The 18,840-nt window shown below is 34.5% G+C and overlaps 1 protein-coding gene across 1 annotated transcript in view; it reads right to left on the bottom strand.

The window, feature by feature from the left end:
- Positions 1-18,840, bottom strand: part of LOC129248976 (uncharacterized) — a 108,896-nt gene that overhangs the window by 33,915 nt on the left and 56,141 nt on the right. The window contains exon 5 of the mRNA XM_054888605.1: positions 1,582-1,830. Coding sequence (XP_054744580.1) covers positions 1,582-1,830 — 249 coding nt within the window. The remainder of the gene's footprint in view (positions 1-1,581; positions 1,831-18,840) is intronic.

Below are 18,840 nucleotides of genomic sequence, written 5' to 3' on the forward strand. Positions count from 1 at the left end.
CTCGTACAACACTTAGTGACTCGCTCGCTCGCTCATCGGCTTATTGATTAAGTGATTTATACGGTTCACCCTAGTGATTTAAATTTAAGCCATGCCTGATCACTTTTCAGGACCACCGCACAGCCACTTTTTTTCAGCTTGCCTCAAATCACATCATCACATGCTTTTCTTTATTTTTCATATACTTAGTTGCCTTCAAACAGAGTCGCCTTTGCCATAAGTCGTGTGATGTGTTCTAATTCGATATTTTCAAAGTTTTGTATTTTTTAGCATAAACTTATATACAACGTTTTCACTCACGAGCTTTATTTGTTCTCTTTCCAGTGAATTGAAAAATTGTAAAATTTTTTCTGCGATGATTTATCACTATTTTCGATGTAGGAGGTCTTTGATCAAATTACTTGGCCACTGTGAAATGCTGGTATAATGAGTTTCAATGTGGCCGTCAATCCTTGCAGGATGAATTTCTTGAAGGTTCTGTAAAGCCAGAAACTATAGATGCTGTACGTGAATTCATAACGCAAGATCATCATGTGACATATCGCGAGATAGAAGCGTCCTTGCACATAAGCAGGACCAGCGTACATTCAATATTACATAAATCTTCGATATTGCGTAATTTACGATTTCCGAATAAAGTGGCACTCCTGCTTACAAAGGTGCAAAAATGGTTAAGAAATTCCACAGCGGTGATTCAAAACACGTCTACGACATCGTAACAAGTGACGAATCTTGAACCTATACATATGAAAATGTAAGCATGTTCTCACAGCAAATCGTCGCCTGTTTTTTGCATAAACTGAAAAATCTGGTTATGTCGCAACAGTTTCACTACAGAAACTTAAAATAGTAAATTCTGAGTGGTACATCACCATTTTTTTGTTAGGAGTCTTCGAAGAATTCAGCAAAACTAACGACTGAAGGCGGTCGTCGTAGTCGAATGCGCTCATGCGTGGCTATCATTCGAAAGTGCACGGGCTTGAATTGATAGAAAAAGGTTTTTTTAATAGTGGTCGCTCCTCCGCAGATGATGGTACTTGGAGGCTTACAAAATGCAATTAAAATGGAGTTAAATTAGACCTATACAAATTAATAAATCAAGTAAACTAAAATAAAGGCAGCCGCCGTAGCCGAATGGGCTGCTGCGTGACTACCATTCGAAATTCAGAGAGAACGTAGGTCCGAATCTCGGTGAAAGACCAAAATGAAGAAAACATTTTTTCCAATAGCGGTCGCCCCTCGGCAGGCAATGACGCACCTCCGAGGGTATTTCTGCCACAAAAAGCTCGTCATAAAAAAATCTGCCGTTTGGAGTCGGCTCGAAACTGTAGGTCCCTCAACATCAAGACGTGCACCACCAGAAGTAGGAGTTCAACCAAATATCCAAAATGGTGTGGCATATTTAACCAAAAAAAAAAAAAATACAAATATAATAATAGAGTTTTTGAAATTTCCGAAACGGAATAACTCATTCATCATTTAAAAATGTAAGTATTTACTTGTGTATCCATATTACAAATATAGGTGTATTTTATCAACTTTAAATATACATTAACAAATTACATTCCACACCTCACTCACCTTCTGATCGCCGAAACGCATTTGTCGTCGCGCATTTCGACTGACATTCATGCGACACAGAAACATACGATGCTCCCCTTCCAGACTTGAGATCGCCGCTGCTGCTGCGGCTGCTGCTGAGGCGGCGCTTGCATGCTGACTATGGCCTGGCTGTGGTGGCACATTGCGATTCAGTTCGGCTTGTATGGCTGCGTGATCCTGTTTGTCAATGATATCGTAAACAGAATCACCGTGAATGAGGAGATCTTCCTGTGTGGCGTTTGCGATTGTTGGTCAAAGTGGATCGATGTGAACGTGATAGTGTTGTTGTTGTTGTGGTTGGCGTGGTGCGATTGACATGAAATGAAGAGAGGAAGAAAAAATATATATTATAAAATAAAAATAACAAGACATCTAAATGAGATATTAGGTAATGTTGTTATAATGGTGCTTAATCACTTCGAATTTTTCTTGAAGTTATATTAACCTTGACGTTGGCAATATTTATATGCCAATATTTATATACAGGGTGGCTGGTGAAAGCCGCTACCAAAAAAAAATTGAATAACTTTTTTTCTTTTTAAGTTATCTGTTCCATTTTTGTTTTAATTTGCAGATTGATCTTTAAAATTTATTAAAATGGATAACTGGGACACGCAAACAAGAATTTGGATAGTCCGCCGCTATCACGCACTGGAGTCCGTAGTTTTGGTACAGAGAGAGTACAGGCGGATGTTTGGCGGCGATCCCCCGAGCAGATGGACCATAATGAGACTGGTGAATAATTTTGCTGAGCAAGGAACAGTCGCAAGAAAGTCTTATCATCGAAACCCACCAGTTCGGACGGAGGAAACGATTGCTGCTGTAGCTGCAGCTATACAAAGCAATCCAAGGGTTTCAACAAGAAGCTTATCTCCTCAACTTGGTGTCAGCCGACAGTCTTTGCAAACAATAATGCACAAAGATTTAGACTTATTTCCCTACAAAATTCAAATGGTTAACAAACTGAATGCAGCAGACTTGCCGATTCGTTTGGAATTTTGCCAGAAGATCCTGCAAATGGTGGAAGAAGACCAAAACATGTTAAACTGCCTTTTCATGTCTGATGAGGCCCATTTCGATTTAAACGGCAATGTGAACAAACAAAATTGTCGAATATGGAGTACTTCTAACCCACAGATACTCCACGAGACGGAATTGCATCCTCTTCGCGTGACAGTGTGGTGTGCGGTTTCTTCACGCTGTATTGTCGGGCCTTATTTTTTTGAAATGAAAATGGTCACACCGTTACGCTTACTGGAGACCGTTATTTGAAAATGCTGAAAGAATTTTTCTATCCAGAACTACGCCGAAAGAGAATTCCTTTCAACTCTGTGTGGTTTCAACAAGATGGGGCAACGTCTCACATAGCCCAGACTGTTATGACAGAGTTGCGACGAAAATTTCCCAATAAACTGATTTCAAGAAACTCCGAATTTCGTTGGCCCCCCAGGTCGCCTGACCTTATTGCACCTGACTTTTTCTTGTGGGGTTTATGTAAACAAGAAGTTTATAAAACAAAGCCAACAAATTTGGGTGAACTAAAACAATCCATTCGGGCAACAATTGCGGCTATTTTTGTCGCAACTCTCAAAGCAGCAATGAACAACTTTTTACTAAGATGCCGCACTTGTGTCAACGATCATGAGGGGCATTTAAATTCAATTATTTTTAAAACTAGTTAAGCTACATGTAATAAAATTTAATGACCTTCAAGTTGAAAAAAAAAAAATAAATGAATTCCATACACTAAAAAAAAAGTTATTTGAGTTTCTTAATGTAGCAAACCACCCTGTATATGAGAAAAATGCGAAACAGCGTCGGGGGGCGGGGGTGGGGGTAATACACCATATAATAAATCAACGGAATTTTTAGCAGCTTCAAATTCGCAGAATTTGAGAAGTTTGTAGCAAATTTTAAAATTTGATTTATGTATGTATGCAAAATTTTAAAATTAGATTTAGTTATGAAAAACATAAAAGAAAGCAAATGAAATAAAAGAAAAACATAAAAAAAATAAAAATTGTGAAAACTGACAAAGACTTTGAGTTACGGGGATTACATACAAATTTCAGCTAATTTTTAGCAGCTTCAAATTCGCACTTTATTATACAAAAATTTAATAAGTCAAAAGAAAAAAACGTACCAAAACTCTTTCTAGAAATTCCGTAGAATTGGGATGAGAAGTTTGTAGCAAATTTAAAAATTTGATTTATGTATGTATGCAAAATTTTAAAATTAGATTTAGTTATGAAAAACATAAAAGAAAGCAAATGAAATAAAAGAAAAACAAAAAAAAAATAAAAATTGTGAAAACTGACAAAGACTTTGATGTTACGGGGATTACATACAAATTTCAGCTAAAGAAGTCCAATGTCTGGGAATATCTTTTAATAATATTCGAACATAATTATAGCCACACTAAAGACTTAACTTATTTATATATACAATAACATTAAATGATAAAAAGGTGTTTTCTAATAGCTGCCGCCCCTCAATAAGCAAACCTCCAGATGTATTTTTGCCATGAAAAAATATCCTCATAAGGAAAGGGTGCCATGAAAAAAAGAAAAAAATGGCCTGCTTGAACATAGTATTTATGTAGCAACAGTTGAAAGTATTAATTCTTATTTTTGAGTTGTCAGTGATCTTATTTGCTATAATTTTTCATATAACAATGACACCCCCAAGAATTATTCATTGCGTAAATAAGTGCTGACTAACTGTCTAGAGCTATATTTAGCAATCTTTGTAATTGATGCAATTAAATGAATTTCAATATTTGAGTACGTTTGTTTTTATATAGAATTCAAAGCCTCTTCGGGGAAAATACGTGTGAATGTTCGTATGTGTAGGGGGTGTTCCACCTAGTATTTGAAATTTAATTTGCTGGATAAAAACCGGATGCACAGTTGTCATTGAATTTCTTTATTGGAAAGAAAAACATATTTCTGAAAATTAGTTTATTTTTAGGTTTTAAAATAAAAAAAGGGAAGCTGATAAGATGTTGGACAAAATTTAATAATTTTGAGATTTATCCAGCGTTGAAGTGAAATATCTTCGTTTTTTTAAGATTTTGATACATCTATTATTTTTTTAGAATAAAATATACTTAAAAATTCTTTTTGTTTTTATGAAATAAATTACAAAGTAAATTTTTTAGAGTAAAGTTATCTTCGTTTGTTTTTAAGAATTCATACACTTTTTTTAACCTTTTAGAAAAAGCTAAATTTTTAGAAAAAAATTATCTTCGAGTATTTTGAACAACGTTTTGGTTTTTCTGATGTTTTTTTTTAATTTATTAGAATGAAACGTAAATTCAAACAAAAAAAATTTTGATTAAAGTTTTAGGAAAAAATAATAAAAAATATGTTAAAAGGTAAGCTGATAACATATAAAAAAAAATTTATTGTAATATTGTGATTTATTCAATATTGAAGTGAAATATCTTCGCTTTATAACATTTTTATATAGCTGTTTTTTTATTGTTTTTAGGATAAAATTTAATTTAAAAAAAGTACAAAAAATATCCTTGTTTGCATTATTCTTATTTTTTTACGATAAAATATACTTTCTAAAAAAATTGCTGTTAGAAAAAAGTTAAATTTTTAGTAAATAATTATAATTTTTCTTTAAAAATTTTATACGCTTGCTTAAATATTTTAGGATGAAACCTAAATTCTGACATAATTTTGTTTTAATTAAATTTTTAGAAAAAAGTAATAAGGCTTAAATATGATAAAATTTTTTTTAATATTTATATTTATTCAATGTTGAAGTGAAACATCTGCGTTTTTGAACATTTTTATGCATGTTTTTTATTTTTTTAGGATGAAATATGCTTATGAAAATGTTTTGGAAAACACTTCTATTTTTAGAAAGCAATTATCTTGTGTTTGAACTTAAGATAAATTCTAAATAACAATTGAAATTTTTTTGAATGTAAGCGCTTTTTAATTTTTAGGATAAAACATAAATTCTAAAAAAAAATTTTTTTTTTCCAAATTAAAAAAAAAAATATTTTTTTTCAGTTTTTGGTTCGTTGTACGTATTGGAATATAACTCAAGAAGTTGATGGGATTCTAATATACTATAACAATTTCAGTGATTACTGGGCACGGTCTACTAATGAAAAACTAAGAAAAAAACATGCGAAATTAAGAAAAAATCTTTTTTTCCTAAACAAAAAATTAAAATTGTTAAAAATGTCCAAAAGAACCGAAGTTACTTCACTTAAAAAATTCTGTACTAAAATATTCAACATTGAATAATTGTCAGAATTATAACTTTTTCCAAAATTTTTGGATCAATGTTTTTTGTGCGCTAATTAAGTTAGGGTTGTATTGTATATATTTCCTATAAATAATAATAATAATAATAAATCAATTTTCTGAAACAAAAAGAAAAAATATGATAATGCCCGAAATATTCGGATCATTTGATATGGAATCGGTCTACGAAAGAATTTCAGATTGGCTAACTGAGTATTACTTAGTATTACATGAAGGCACAGGTTTAAAAACATTTAAAGAGCTTATCGTACATTTAAAAAATATTTTTCGTAACTGTCTTTATCTTTTACCATGCGAATAAGGACTCCATGGTAACCATAATAAAGATGTCGTATAAATACTATATAATCTAACTTAGAACGAACTAATGCAGTTGAAAGTAATTTAGAGTTACGGTTCAGAGAAATCAGTACGAAAACGGCGTATGAGGCTAACATGGAACATGATTTGGAAATATGTATAGTTATTTATGTGACTATGAAATAAGAACTTCGAGACAAGGATTAGTTCTAAGTCGGAAACTTCATACTTGGGTATTAAACTTAGTGCTATCCATATAGTAAGTGGTATGTATCTGTGTATGAAATTCAGAAAAGATACATAAAAAGATTACTAATACCAAGTTCTAGACGTTTTTTCTTATACCATTAGTTACCTTGGTAAGGTCATTTCAGAGACTTATGGAATCGGATGGACAAGACATGGTTGTGAAGATTTTCAAATCATTTGCATGAATTAGATATTGAGAAGAGAAAAAGTAAAAAGGCATATCACTGATAAAGATTACAAATAGCATTTGATTTAAGATGCTGCTTTAGGAAAAACTATGTAGATAAACCAATGAATGGAAGGGAGGTAGAGCCATTGACAACGACTTTACACTTACCAGAAGAGAGGTAATATCCAACCCAATGTGAAAAGGTTGAATGAAATCCTAGACTTGAAAATTTGCATAATAAAAATGAGTTACTTACTCTATCAAAAGCTTCAGATAGAATCAACTTGACGATCATTGAAAGTAGTCATACAGAGTTCAGAGAAGGCTGCTTAATTCGAAACAGTTGATCCGCCAGGCATGAAACCATATACCATAGTTTAATATTTCGCAATTTTTTTGTAAAAGTATAGCCATAAACCAAATGGCTCATAACATGTCGTTCATTTGCGGCAAGAATGTCATATATATATATATAAATGGCGCGTTCACCCTTTTGGGTGTTTGGCCGAGCTCCTCCTCCTATTTGTGGTGTGCGTCTTGATGTTGTTACACATATGGAGGGACCTACAGTTTCAAGCCGACTCCGAACGGCAGATATTTTTATGATGAGCTTTTTCATGGCAGAAATACACTCGGAGGCTTGCCATTGCCTGTCATAATCCAATATTATTTTAGCTGTCAAAGTGCGAAAAATCGAAATTTCAAGTTCCAAACTCGAGACTGACCACCCTGTACAATTATTTGCATCTCCTTATACCTCCGTGAATTTGACGTCAATGGTAAGTAGGTGTGTGTTTTTGTCTACATATTTTTGTATTGAAAGTCTAGCGTGATTCAGAAAAAAAGTCCAAAAGGTTTTTAAAATTTTCTATAGTTTTTTTATTCAGTAGTAAGCAGCATTGCTAATTATTTATTTTATTTTAAAATAGCTGCGGTTGATTTCACAAGTAAATCTATTTAAAAGTGCATGACTTTCGAACAGCTGCGGCAAAAAAATATAAAAGCTCCTGCAATGGAATAACTAATGCTTATACTTAGCAATGAGAGACAACGACGTCATCAACTAATTGCGATGAAAAGAAAATCTCTAGAATTATTGACAGCGTAAAATTTCCCATCGATTGTCATCAGAGCCAAGTAATTTTTTTTTTGCATTCGAAGCAGTTGCAGTTGTTGTGAAGCTGTTAGCGCGCGCAGCTGCAAATGGGCGGTGATTCATCAGTGAACAGAAAAAATAAATGCACACACACACACACAAAGCGCAGGTAATAAATGGTAATAACTAGCAGCTGGGGCAATAATAATAATGTTGTCGTCAGTTGTGTGTGATGTTGATGGTGGCGAAAGCGCAGTGGTTGCCACCACAACTGATGCCATTGTACAAGTAGTTACAACAAAATGCCGCTTTTGCGCTGCGGTGCTGGCCAATTGATGCCGACTAATGACGACATTTGCCTATAATTAGCCACCATTACTGCAATGCTATTTAATTTCTATGAGGTTTCAATAAAATCCGAAAGCGACAACAGCAAGAATAACAACAGCCACTATGAATTAATGCCGCATTGGGGGAAAAAATTATAATACTCGTAATGGAAAGATAAGCGAAATGTGAGTTGTACGAGGAAAAAATAAGTTTTTTGTGGGTGTGTTGTTTTTGTTAGTGATTTTTTTCCTCATGCTTTCATGTTTTGCATGTGATGTTCGCTCGATGTTGTTCGATGTTTAGCATTCATTTGTTCATTCAACAATTATGGCCTTAATCAATGAGCAATTGGCGCAACCAGCAAAATAAGTGGCGGTTAATAGAAAAAAAAAAACATAAAAAACAATAACACCAATAAAAGCTTGCCAGCTTAGCGTAAAATAACAATTGCCATTTATATATTTATACACGACAGCTGACAGCGGCGTAAAGCAACAACAATTATCGATGACAATTACTTACATATTTATGTATGTCTAAAGTGAGATTTGCACCCGCGCAATTACCCCTCTCCTTGAATTTGACTGCTTGTTATTAATACTGGCAGCTAAGCACACCTATCGCAGATATTTATGTATATATGCGCAAATAATGACATATACATTTATGCACATTAGGGTGGTTTCTGTAAGAAATATGTTTTTATAATATCGAATATTTGGATTCAGGTTAGCAGTATTTTGCAATTATAATCAATTGGAAAGAATTGTTTGCGTACACTCCATTGCAAAATTATAAAAGCACTGCTATTTTTATTTTTCTACAAAAATGTAGTTCAAAGTAGAGGCGACTTTTTCGTTAAATCTACGAAAATCGTCCTACGATGGCTTCAGTGATAGGACTAAATAAGAAATCAGTAGATATAGAATTCAAATAGCATACATCTTTCATCTTTGCTTCGTCTCATTATTTCCGCTAAGTGGAGATAAATTAGTACACAAAATTACATTTTTCAAAAAATAGTTAGGTTTGCTTTTTGAAATATTTTTTTTAACAATTGTAGAAAACAATAGAAAGTTTTAAAGCTACAAACCCGTATTCGAATCAGTTGAGCCCCTTTTGATTTGTTAACGTCTGAAATTTAAATTAATTATTTTGAACATAGTTTTGTGTACAGACACGTCGAGGTGAGGTTAGTTTCAAAATGCTAAAAAAATGATGCAAAACGAAGCATTCTGTGACTATTTATTAGCGCACAAACGAGTACATATTTTAGAAGGACTTAGATATTCAAAACATTTTCTAAATTCTAAAATTTCGAATATAGAGTTTATTCAAAAAGTCTCATAATATTGTACAAATTCATTTAGTTAAAAAAAATGCACAAAAAAGTCCCAATCTGTCGCAATGTGAATAAAAAATCTTCTACATCTTTAGCTGCTCTTTAATGCACAAATTCATTTATTTTATAAAGTTACGCAAAAGAGTTTTATAAATGTAAATACGGCTATGAGAATAAAAAATTTTTGATAGTGTAAATTAGGTGTCACCCTAAAGCACAATTGCATTTATTTTATATAGTTTTATATAGTTACTCAAAAGATTTCCAAAAATTTAAATATGGGTACGCGAATAAAATGTATTTAATATTGTAAATTAAGTGCCACCCTAATGTACAAATGCATTTAATTTATAAAGTTACTAAGAGAGTTTGAAAAATTTAAATATGGTCATGTAAAACAAAAAAAAATACATCAAAAATTAGGTGCCACCCTAATATAGAAATGGAATATTTTTATATAGTTACATAAAAGATTTCCAAGTGCCACCCTTATATTTGTACATATATTTTTTTTTAAAGTTACTCAAAAGAGGTCCAAAAATTTAAATATTTTTTGGTATTAATAAAAAAATGTTAATATCTTGAAATAAGTGTCACCCTAATGCACAAATGCATTTATTTTATAAATTTGCTCAAAACAGTTTGAAACCTTTAAATATGCTCATGTGAGTAAAGAAAAGAAAATGTACATTGAAAATTAGGCGCCACCTTAATGCAAAAGTACATTATTTTTATATAATTACACAAAAGAGTTCCAAAAATTTAAATACGGTTAAGTGAATAGCAAATTTTTTATATCTTAAATTGGGTGCCACCCTAATGCACAAATGAATTTTTTTATGTAGTTACGCAACAGTTTCAAAAATTTACAAATGGTCACATTAATCATATTAAATTTTGATATCGTAAATTTACTGCCACTCTAATGTACAACTGCATTTACTTAAATTTTAAATATATTGTGGTAAAATATAATAATAAAAAATGTGAATATCTTGAAATAAGTGCCACACTAATGCACAAATCTTTTATATATAAAATTTTAAAGACGGTGGTGTTAATAAAAATACATGTTGAATAATTTAGTGCCACCCTAATGTACAGCTGCATTTACTTTACAAGAATAACAAGAACATCATCAGCTACACAGCTGAGAACTGCAACATGCAACATATCATCGTCCGCGACTAGTGACAGCAAACAGATATGCAAAATTTGCTCAAAATTATGATGCTCCGCCACAATTAGGTTGACCATTTGTGGCTGATGTACAAGCCACAAAAAAAAACATTTTGTGCTAGTAACAAACCAACTGAAGAGATAGGGGCTGCATCAATCGAGCAACTATAAGAAATTAAAAAGGTGAATTGAAAAAAACAAAAAAAAAATGCTGAAAATCCAACGCGGATCGGCGGTGAACAGTTGTTGCGCTTCCACTGTCATAGCCACTTATATGTGTTGCTATTGTAGTTGTCAATTTTTATTGCTACTACCGCTGCTGCTGCCATTGCCAGAGTGCTGTCAATACTCCCCAATCCAGTAGCCACTAATATTGCATTCAAAAATGCTTGTCATTATTATTATTGCTGTTGCTTTTGCTATTGTTATTTGTTGTTGCCGTTGTTTATTGTTGCTCTCATAGTTGCTGCTTGCTGTTGTTTTTATGTCCGCTGTGGCATTTACCGCCATTGTTGCCATTATTGGCAGTTTGTTAATTAACTTTGCTTGCTAAATGTCTACTGTTGTCTGCCAGCCCAAAAAGCATTTGCCCTGCATTACTGCCGCCTCTCCCCTATCCTACACTTTAGTTCATCGCTTGCTACCAAGAAGCGTGTTGTGGCAGTGTGTCGCGTTTTCTAATTTGTTTGCAACGCGCTGCCATGCAACGTATGCACTTATGTATGCAACATGAGGAGCAACAGCGGCGAGCGACAATACGGAGCAACCGTGAAAATGGCAGGGGCATTAAAATATAGGAAAAAAATGAAATAATAAAGTATGCATGTATTTATTCAGACTTATTGAAGCACGTAGTACATATTTATGCATATATAAATACATGAGTAAGTAGCAGCAATCCATGTTTGTATATTTGTAGCTTAACGCTCCAGCCAACAGCTGTCCAATTTGCCTATAACAGGCAACGTTTGCTGCCACTTTTGCTGCTCAAGCTTGACTTTTTCATATTAAGGAGCAGACAATATTTTCGTTTGTTTTTTTGTATCTCGCTTTAATTCGCCTCAGTGACACCATTCTTGCTGACTATTTGGCGGCTGGTTGTCATGGCCATTCCCAGATCCTTCATTTGAGTTAAATTAATCCGATCTTCGATTTTTTTTTCTCATTTTTTTATTTCAACTTGTACTTTTTGCTTTTCGTATCATTACTTTTTGATACCAAGCAGTTTTTCATTTCGTTTTTGGAATCGCTGCTTCACTCTATTCCATTCAATGCAAATGGTCTACCGTTTGCTTAATCACATTTGCAGTGTACAGTTTGCAGTTTTTCGGCTAACCTCTGGACGAAGAACTGATTTTTCCAGCGCTGGTTGGCGACTTAATACAACAAATACATAGGTATAGTCACTAAGTATCTAGCAAATACTTTCTCAATCGGTTTTCAAAAATGGAAGACAGTCTGACAGCGCTAAAAGGCCTAAAATTTTTATTTTTATTTGTATTTTTACTTTTTTTATTATTATAAAAAAATATATTCAAATCGATGTCTCGTCGACTTCAAGTAGTTGTAATCAAGGGAGGATAAATCACAAGTCACTAAGTTCCAAATTATAAACTATTACCAATAATTATATTTGTTTTCTTTTTTAATATAATACCGAGACTATATATGCTACGATGTTTGAATTGGGTATCCCCGCAAAACTAATACGGCTATGCAAGATGACGTTGCTCAATACCAGCCTCGTCGTCAGAATTGGGAAGGACCCTTCCAAGCCGTTTGATACCAATCGAGTTTTCAGACAGGGTGATTCGCTGTCCTGTGACTCCTTTAACCTGATGTTCGGAAAGATCGTACGAACCGCAGATCTTAATCGCTCAGGCACAACATTTTATACGAGCGTACAATTGTTGGCGCATGCCGATGATATTGACATCATGGGTCTTAACCGCGCTGTTAGTTCTGCCTTCTCCAAACAGGATAAAGAGGCAAAGCGAATGGATCTGGTGATGAACGAGGACAAAACGAAGTACCTCCTGTCTTCAAACAAACAGTCGGCGCACTCGCGTATCGGCACCCACGTCACTGTTGACAGTTAAAATTTCGAGGTTGTAAAAGATCTCGTTTATTTAGGAACCAGCATTAACACCTATAACAATGTCGGTCTTGAATTCTAACGAAGAATCTCTCTTACCAACAAGTGCTACTTTCGACTAAGTAGGCAATTGAGTAGTAAAGTCCTCTCTCGACGAAAAAAACTAACACTCTATAAGACTCTCATCATGCCCGTCCTAACGTATGGCGCAGAAGCGTGGACGATGATAACATCCGATGAAGCGACGCTTGGAGTGTTTGAGAGAAAGATTTTGCGGAAGATTTTTGGACCTTTGCACGTTGGCAATGGCGAATATCGCAGACGATGGAACAATGAGTTGTATGAACTTTGCGACGATAGAGATATAGCGCAGTGAATAAAGATCCAGGGACTATATTAGTTGAGTCATATCGTCCGAATGGGTACAAACGCTCCGACTTTGAAAGTAATCGATGCTGTACCAGCTGGTGGTAGCAGATGAAGAGAAAGTCCTCTTTTGCGTTGGAAAGATCAGGCGGAGTAGGACTTGGCGTATCCAACTGGAACCGGCTAGCTCGAGACTGGCGCGTAAAGCGGCTATCACGCCAATTAGAAAGAATACTTTTAGAATAATATTGGTTTTATACTTTTTCATTCCATATATTTTACTTTTCATAATAATTAATTTTAATTTTGTGAATTGTGCGCTCATTTTAATTTGTAAAATATTTATTATTAAAATATAACAAAAAAATACTTGAATTGCTAGTTCTAAACTGATAATGAAAGTTTAAGAAATTTATACTTTTGTGTGCATAACGGGCATTTAGATCGGGGCAAAATTTATGTTATTTGGCTACTCTACATTTCAAAGTGGTTAATGTAGACCACCTTCTGCATTGAGCCCTATTGCTGCAGTCCTATGCCCATATACCTTCATCTTAAGCTAATCGTGAAGGCTCAATTGAAGTCTGGGTTCAAGTCAAAGATCTCTGACATAATGACCTACCATCGCTTAAAGTGATACCCGTACGTATCCGAATGTTGAGCTGCTCCTATAGAAAATTTAAATGGAATAATAAAAATAAAATAAATTAAAGAAAAAAATCCACAACTTAATTTAAGTAACAAAAAAGAACCATAACAACCTTTAATGATGATTAATCAAAATCCGAGTCGACATTTGCAAGCAACGAACAGTCAATTGGGTATTACGCTTTATTACTTGAAGGATGGAAATAACAAAAAAAGGTATATCGATTAAACAACACGGATAAATAAAGGTAATAATAATTGATAATTGGCAAAAAGCGCTATATAAAAAGTGGCATTAAAACAATCAAAATTTGGGCAAAAAAATCAGACTGAGTATCAGCATTTGCCCATTACCAGACATGATATCCGTCGGCCAAAAGCCACCTTCAATTACCCGCTGGTGGCACGCTGGCTAGCTGCCTGTCCGAATAACTAACTGTATTTGCTTGTGGAGCGCAGCATGAGTGACGGGCATGCGTCAGCAACTAATAAAAGAAGGTGTCAAAAGTCAAATTCTGCAAGCAAAAGCCGACGGGGCAAATATACAAATAAATTCACATTAATATCGAATGCAATATAAAGCATAGAAAATCATTTGAACTGCAGGGTCTTTGAGCAATGGAATGCCACATTTCTAAAACGAGCAAACATCTAAGCATGTAAGATTGTCTGCATGTAGATGTGTGCGTGTGTAATGCGCAAGCGCGCATAAATTACCACTTAGCGCAGCTTCTGGCAATTAACCGACACACCCACCAAACGCCACCCATTTTTTTTAGTTTTCTTGTCGATTTCGTTGTGGCGCATGAAGTAAGAAATATACCGCATATACATACATATTTTATACTAAATTGAATGGAAAAGTCATAGCATTTTAATTTAAGCTGGGCGGGTGGAGTTCATATCATAATTCCTATTTTTTTGTTAATTTTCATTGCAAGAAATATATTGAAATATGCAAAAATGGGCTGAGTGCGCGTTCTGACGATCGATTGATCTACACATACACACACACGTCTTTAGAGAATGCAAATGCAAAGCTGCTGGGTAATCAAAGTCTTGTCTGCCAAACTGTTGTTACTTTAAGACTACCGTTTACACGCCTGTCGACGCTGACTAATTGAAGTTTCGACATTTCAGCCGCTTTCGAGAGTATTAATGGGATTTTTTTCTAAGGAGTCGCCGAAGCTGTAGCCAGCTAAGAGGTGTTTGAAGTGATTTGTAGGCACTTGAGTGCATACGATTTTAGGTGTATCACTCTTTTTAATTTCCACATTCTTAGTTTTGCACTCGTATGTATGTGTGTGGAGCTATATTTTTTACTTCAAATCAACGCTCCCAGTCATGCGCGCATAACTAATAGTTTGTCAAATTTTTCATATTCATTGGACATAATGAAATTGCTTGATTAAATGTTAGCCTGTAGTTAGATATGATTTAAAATCAAATTAATTGGGTAAACGCATACATATATGTATGTATATGCATATATAATATGTAGCCATTGCACCATATGTATGAAAGTTAGATTGTCTACGGAGTGTATGGGATTTGCAAAGTGTTACATTGTTTTGGGCCCCGCGCATTTAGGAAAAAACTTGTAACAGGAAAGCTGGCGTAGTGGACTTGAAAGAATTTTTACCGCCTTCTGGAATGAAATCAGACATTTAGTGGCTGATGGAAATCGGTGCAGAGCCTTTGTTTCCGGTTTACCGCCCTATGCTCCGACTCGAAGCAAAAAATTTATTTTTATAGTATTTCTAAGTTCTTGTTGATAATGGCAACTAAAAATATATATTATCAAGGAATAAAAAAAATATATTTTCAACCGCCAATGTCCTTCACTTTTCCATTGGGGGGTCATAAATAAAAAGTATCAACTCCCGTAGCAGAAATTGAATGGTCTTATAACCGTTTAACTTTAATTCTGCAGCTTGAGCCAATACCTTCAATATAAGATTAAAGAATTTGGTTATAGAGAGTCAGTTTCTCTTAAATTTCCATTGATTCATGAAAAACCTTTTCTACTCTGATGTTGGCATACGATGCTCGTTTGAAAAGTCCGCGCAAAGTCAGATATATGGCACTACTGGCGCGTATCGAAGTTGTTTTTAATTAGTTGCAAACACAAGCCAAGTTTCAGCCAGATTGGTCTATTAGTTTGTGTTTGGCATTCGTTTGAATCGAGGAAGTCGAGTGACTTTCCTTACCCATCACTACAGCGCACCAGCTAACGCTTCAGCAGTTGTAGTCGCGAAATTAATGGAAATAGGGTTCCAATTCGTTTCACATCCCGTCCATTCCCCAAATTTGGCTTTCTCGGATCTCTCGGACTCCAATTTGAAGAAATTGCTGAAGGAAAGATTCTATTCAAACGAGGAGGTGACTGAAGAAACGAATGGCTATATTTCAGACTAGGACAAATCCTATTATTCGGCAGGGGCCGACAAACTAGAATAGTGTATAAACTTAAAAATCAACCTTTTTTTATTTTCACAACACCACTTTAAGAACATACCAATTTCTGACTTGGTGGCAAGTGAACAGATGAGAATTTCTTTTTAAGTGACCTTAAAATCGATTAAGCTTGGGATTCTCTCTAAAATTTGCTATCCAGTCAAATAGTGAATAGCTAACCTTGAGAATAAACTCAAATACTCAGTTGTGCTGGCCACTTAAATGTGAAGTTACCAAAGTCTAAATGCATAAAGTCTCGTTTGAAAGTTAGTTTTTGACTTGCTGACAAAGAAATTCTAGCCAACTTACCAACCTCTATAGAGTTCATGCAATCCGCTGTTTGTATAAAGTGAAAGTGCACCAGCCAGTGCAAATGGCTGCTAGCAGCTAAGTTTTTCCAAACAAAGTTAAGCAAACAATTCCACTAAGCCAGATTAAATTGTAAAACACATGACTTGGAATTATTATTATTTTATCAACCGTTTTCTCAGTGCACACAGTTGGCGCAAAACTGTTGTGTACCAGCATTTAATAGTCTGTACATTTTTTTGCGCATGCGCCCATGTTGCGCGTGATGACTGACAACAACATGGGTTTGCCAATGGGGAAAAAATGAAATAGGCAAGTGAGTAGAGTGCTGGAAAAAAATAAAATACCGTCGTAGAAAAAACAAAAAAATTGAAAATACCGAGGAAAAACCAACATGAAGGGAGGCGAAAAAGAAATATTTGAGAAAAAATTAAAAAATTTAAAAATAATAAAAATAGAAATTGAAGTTAAAAAATTGAAATGTTTGCGCTCAACAACAAAAATGGCGCTTTTAGTAGTAGTACAAGAACAATTTTTGTATCAAAACCTAAGTTTGTTACTTTTCGGTTTGTCTTAAGACGCAGCAGCTAACAGCTCAGTTTGCCACCGAAAATTAATCAAACCTCAGTAAACAACGCTTGGGAGCAACCACAAGTGAGTTGCAACTACATACAGCTGCTGCCAGTCCAAATAATTGCAACTCTGTGCCACTTAATACTCATGCGGCTACTGCTCTGTTCGGTTTGACTGCTTTTGCAGTTTTTGTGAAATTTTTTTGTGTGTTGCTGTTGTTGTTTTTACAACTGACGGCTCGCAGAGCAAACAACCTGTGACATGCGCGTTGTAATGTTAAATCCGTCGTCAGTTGTCAAAGATTAGCATCACTTTTTTGTAACATTACACAGCAGCAACTCAACTGTTGCGATGTTGTTGTTATTGCCACTGCTGTGATTTCGACTGTATGTAATGCTGCCACTGCTGCGAATGCTGCTGGTGGTAATGGTTGTAATGTGGCTTAAAAAGTGGTGATCACCAAAAAGCACTGGTGCGCAGTTTTTAAAATGTATGTTTAGCTTAAGTAGCTTGTAAACTGTTGTTGTTGCTTGTGCCTTTGCTGATGATAGTTGTTGTGGCAGCTGTTGGTTCTCGGCTGCTGTTGGTGCTTTGATTTTTCGCTGTCACTTATAGGTTTTCCGCTGCAGTTTTCGTTGAATTCACCAAAAGGTTGCAATTTTTGTACTCAGTAAAAGCAAAAACAAAAACAAAACAAAAAAACAAAAATTCAAAATGCTTAAAAGCTAAAGACTTTCAAAAAACTTAAACAAAATGTATATTGGTATGTATTTTTTTGAAACTCATCAGATTAAATGTTGACACCGACGTTTGACATGCCTTTCACAAGTGCAGACATGACCATACACACATACACATACACATATGTATATGAAAATGTATAAATGAGCAAATATATATATGTACGGACATACTAGGGTTGTTTTTATTAATGTGCATTTTAAAGCTTTTTTATAAAAGGAAAGAAAACGTTTTATGTATAAAAAGCTGTGCACTATTTTGACTAAGGCAATTTGCTGTACATGTAATATATATTCTATAAATATAAGTATATGTATATATCGAAGCTCCTATGGTTCCGTGAGGAACAAAGGGGTCCACAACAAGCTTCCTACATTCGCTTCTGTTTTTAAGGCTCTTCTCCAGGTTGTTGGTCTGACTATGCGTCGACTTCCTTGGGGGTTCCAATCGACTCAGTCCCGGATGATGTCGTTCGGCTCTCTTCTTAAAACGTGACGAAGCTACCACCACTTACTCTTGAGTATTTCCGTTCGTATTTGAGTTTTGTTTGTGCTAACCCTTAGGTTTTGTGTTGGGCCAGAAGACGCGAAATACTATGCGGAGGCAATGGTTAACAAAAACTTATAATCTCTGTAAGTTTGTGGCTGCAAGATTCCATGTCTCACACCCATACAGTAGGGTACACTTGAAATTCGAAATTGAACACACAGGGTTGCTTGAAGACAGCCAAAGGCGGGATTTGCTTTATATATGCGGCTGGTTAAATCTTCTTTTGAGCCATCGCTTGAAGATATAAGGAAACCAAAGTAGCAAATGGAGCTGACTTCTTTAATTGCACATTAAGCTGTATACGTTTTTTTTTTTGTTTTTTTTTGTCAAAGTAGTTTAAAAGTAACTTTTCTTATACGATTTATTTCTGCCATGAAAAAGCTCCTCATAAAAATATCTGCCGTTCGGAGTCACCAATTATTTTTTTTTTATTTGCAAAACCGGCGCATTTTAAAATGCTCAGAATAAATAAATAAAAATTATAATAATTTGTGTAGTATATAAAAAAAAAATTCATCCATACTTCCATACTTAATCTAATTGTAA

Source organism: Anastrepha obliqua, chromosome 1, assembly GCF_027943255.1.
Source record: "Anastrepha obliqua isolate idAnaObli1 chromosome 1, idAnaObli1_1.0, whole genome shotgun sequence".
Classification (NCBI taxonomy): Eukaryota; Metazoa; Arthropoda; class Insecta; order Diptera; family Tephritidae; genus Anastrepha; species Anastrepha obliqua.